This window comes from Cajanus cajan, chromosome 4 (genome assembly GCF_000230855.2).
Source record: "Cajanus cajan strain Asha chromosome 4, NIPB_CcT2T_4, whole genome shotgun sequence".
Taxonomy (NCBI): domain Eukaryota; kingdom Viridiplantae; phylum Streptophyta; class Magnoliopsida; order Fabales; family Fabaceae; genus Cajanus; species Cajanus cajan.
In genome coordinates, this window is record NC_138520.1 from 4,728,737 (window position 1) to 4,733,012 (window position 4,276).

At 33.2% G+C, this 4,276-nt stretch overlaps 1 protein-coding gene across 1 annotated transcript; it reads right to left on the minus strand.

Annotated features, from left to right (window-relative positions):
- Window positions 1-1,862: 1,862 nt before the first annotated feature.
- On the minus strand, window positions 1,863-3,263 carry LOC109802540 (dehydration-responsive element-binding protein 2D). Its single transcript, XM_020363940.3, has one exon. The coding sequence runs from the start codon at window positions 3,198-3,200 to the stop codon at window positions 2,484-2,486; it is 717 nt and encodes a 238-aa protein (XP_020219529.1). The 5' UTR covers window positions 3,201-3,263; the 3' UTR covers window positions 1,863-2,483.
- Window positions 3,264-4,276: the final 1,013 nt, after the last annotated feature.

Consider the following 4,276-nt stretch of genomic DNA (forward strand, 5'->3'; position numbering starts at 1 on the left):
AATTTGTGCAGCAGCATTCAATGTACAATGGATAATTACAAATTAAATTAGAATACTGATATTTAATTTCATAATACAAATGTGTTAAAAGAAAAAAATTAACGCGTGTACAATCTAGCATTTAACCGTGTACAATCTAGAATTTTTGGGTTTCACTCAAAGAGTCTTGAGTTGGGGGAGGGGCTAGCGCACGTGCGTGTATATTTAATTATTTAGAATTTTTGGGTTTCAACTTGAGTTGCAAAAAATCTTGAAACTGAGTTGTAAAAGATTCTATTATAATGTTCTATTTGTCATTTTGTTCTTATTAGATATGTTTTTAGGTATACATGTTTGAGATTTTGGATTTTATTTAAGAAGCTTTAAGTTGCAAAAAAAAACTTAAAACTTTGAATTGTAGAAAATCCTATTAAGGTGCTCTGTTTGTCACTCACTTAGTTAGATATGTTTTTGGATATATATATATATATATATGGTATTTTCGATTTCATTCAAGGAGCCTTAAGTTATAGAAAATTCTAAAATCTTGACTCGCAAAAAATTGTTACAACATCCTATTTATCATCTCCCATGCTAATACGTTTTTTGATATACATATTTGAGATTTTAGGTTTTATTAAGAAATCTTGAGTTGCAGAAATCTTTGAAACTTTCAATTATAAAAAATTTTATTACAACTTTTGATTTATTCGTTGAGTTGCAGAAATATTTGAAACTTTCAATTGCAAAAAGTTCTATTATAACATTTAGTTCGACTGTGTATTGAACTAGATGATTTTTCGATCTAAGAACCTAATTATAAAAATTATTATTTTATCGGTTCACTTATGTTAAATATGTTTTGGGTATATATATATATATATATATATATATATATATATATATGATATTTTGGGTTTCATTCAAGAAGTTTTAAGTTGTAAAAAATCCTGAAATCTTGATTTGCAAAAATGTTTGTTACAAGAATATTCTATTTATCATCTTGCTCATTTTAATACATCTTTTGGTATATATATATATATATATATATATATATATATATATATATATATATATATATATATATATTTGGGAGTTTAGATTTCATTAAGAAGGCTTGAATTGCATAAATCTTTAAAACTTTCAATTACAGAAGTCCTGTTACAACATTTGGTTAAATTGCAAAAATCTTTAAAATTTTCGATTGCAGAATACTCTATTTCAAAAAAAATCAGCATAAGACTGTATTGATGTTAAAAAAAACATGTGAATGAACTATTTCAACAAAAATAATCATAAGACTGTATTGATAAAAAAAAAAAAAAACATGTGAATGAACTATTTAAAGAAAAACATTTGAACAGTTTAAGATAGTTATTGTAGTTATAAAAAAAAAAGAGTCTAGGATAGTTTGAAGAAATGTCAGAATGTAGTCGACTTATATTATTTAATCTTTCATATAAAATTGTATTATTTAATCTCATATAAAATTGTATTATTTAATCTTTCATATAAAATTGTTGAGTTCTCAAACATCGAAGGATAAAATTGTTGAGTTCTCAAACATCGAAGGATCAAACTTGAAGGGAAGACTTGCAATCTTAGTATGAGAAGTTTGATTAAATCTTTAACAACTTATCGTTTTAATAAATCATCAAATTAAATCATAGGAATTTTAAAAGAAAATTCTAAACCCTAAATTCATCTAATCATAAAAATAAAAAAAAATATTTTTAAGTCTCAGAAGTTTGATTAAAAGCTTTAATCAATCTCACATCGATTTACTAAAGGATCGGATCATAAGAATTTTAAAAATTCTAAACCCTAAATTCATCGAATTATGAGAATTTTAAAATGAAATATTTTAAACTCAAAATAGACAGTAAACATAAAGTCCTCCAATATTAGATTTTAGATAAGCAGCTTACATATAATAATGCACAGACAGTAAACATAATGTACTCCAACATTACATTTTATATAAGCAGCATTATTACACATAATACACAAACAAGTACGTTCATACTTATTGACATATAACACACAAGCTGCATAAAGAAGACACGACCCTTAAACAACGGGTGATAAAACACTAACACCATCCCTTAATACTATTAAGTAATATTTATATATTTTACGTAATAACATTACCATCCATGATACTTTATCATGTTATATGTAAACATAATATTTACGTATAACATAATAACAATATCATCGTGATAATTACGATAACCACATGACCATTGTCGTCCTCAGAAAACCAACGGTCGGATGACATTTATATAGACTCTTAATAGATCTTATATTATATGATATAACTATTTAACTAGGATAGTTTTAATTGGGGATCATATATGTCTTTACAGAGCACTTACACTATGTCTATATATGATATATATAGATATATAAAACCGTCCAGGTGGCATGGGAATGGAGAACAAAAGCTGCTGTGAGATATATTTGTTACTTTCCCTTGCCTTTTAAGTGTTGCTGTGATGAGATTACATGCACCATGGAGATTGCATAACCTCAGCCATGTTCTCCAATGCGTAAATCTCAGTCTCTGCAGCAAGTAGAGGGAAATCAAGGGACATAGCAGCTTCTGTCCAGATAGAATCATCGAAAACTGGCAAACCCTCGTTCATGGTTCCCCACACAGGTTTTGGATAGGTTTCAACAGGCTTAGGATCGGTGTCCAAGGGAAGAGACATAATGGAGTCACTGGTGTAAATTGGTTCAACTCCGACCTGCTGAGAGGCCATGGTGACTGGAGGGTGGCCGTTGAAATTGGAACAAGGGTACATGTCTATGTTGTCTTCAATCTGGGAATGCTGCAGGTTCTCCACTTGAGAGATAGCAGCAGAAGGTGGTGGAGGTGGTGGTGGTGGAGAAGGAGGAAATTGAGAGTGACATTGAGGTTTGGTAAAGAGGTCTGGTAAATTGAGCTTGGCGTCTGAGCCATAAAGCTTGAGTGCAGCAGCATCATAAGCCCGAGCAGCCTCATGAGAGGTCTCAAATGTCCCGAGCCAGATGCGAGCACCACGGTTGGGTTCGCGTATTTCAGCGACCCATTTGCCCCATGTTCTCTGCCTCACACCTTTGTAGGTGCAACTCGCGTTCTCAGGTCCACCTTTACCTCTCATGCACCCCTTTCTCGAGCTGGCCTGTGCTGGTTTCTTCAACTGCTTCCTCTCCTCAATCCCCATGCCTGATTTCATCGTTCTCAAGGATTGTAAGTTACAAAAGTAAAGATGAGCTCAAGGGCTTAAAGAGGGATGGGGTTGATGGGGCTATTTATATTGCAAAAACAAGAGAGTAAATACTAAGTAGTAAGTACAATGTGAACTGAAACGTGGCTAGTGGTGGGCCCGTGATGCTACTTGGCATTGTAAATCGATCAGATCGTGTCCTCTATGAGCCTCACTGTTGATTTCTCTTAGACACACTTGGCATGCTAGCTAATGTGGCAAACGTCCAAGACAAAAACAAATTAAAATTGTTTCTTAATTACTACTTTTTAGTATTTTTTTATATTTGTGAAGGAATTTTTGTGATGGATACGACGAATGCAGAATAAAAAATTAGAGGAAAGTGTTAAAGAAAATTAAAGTTGTGGTTGAGGGGAGGCGGTTGTATGGATAATGGGGAGTTTTATGACTTGAAAGATAATTTGGATTCGGATAATGTCATTTACCATTTGGTGGGAGCGGTGTCTTTGGAAGGAAACGGTTGAAGATAAGTGTTTGCGGGGGTTCCAAAACTGCGCACATGAAAATTAGCAACGATGCATTAAAACGTGGGATGAAAACAATCCCAGGTGTTTCAAGGTAAAGGACTTAGAAATCAGTGAATAGTGAAAGGCAAGACCAGATCCAATGGACTCAAACGCTACACGTGCCAAATGGGACACGGGTCTGAGTTTGCCGAAATTGATCAGCATTGCACTTGCACACCCCCTTGAATTGTACACATGTTCATATACAGCACTAGTGGTACAAGGTAGTGTGCCCTTGCCTCTTTTGTCGTTTGGTAACACTCCGTCATGAATCATAAATATATGAGGGAGAGAAAAGCTCAACTAGATATGGTTGTCATCACAGAAGAGGACCGTTAACTTATGGAATCGAATATAGCTAGCCCCTTCTTAGCCAAAGCAATAACTACAAAGCTAGCGGTGGATGAAAGGACTAGATAAGGAGTAATCGATGAGACTCATAGATCAGCAGTCTTTAATATTTACAACTAGATGAATTGCGGGATTCCATGATATGTACAGGAAGGATGCATGTCATAA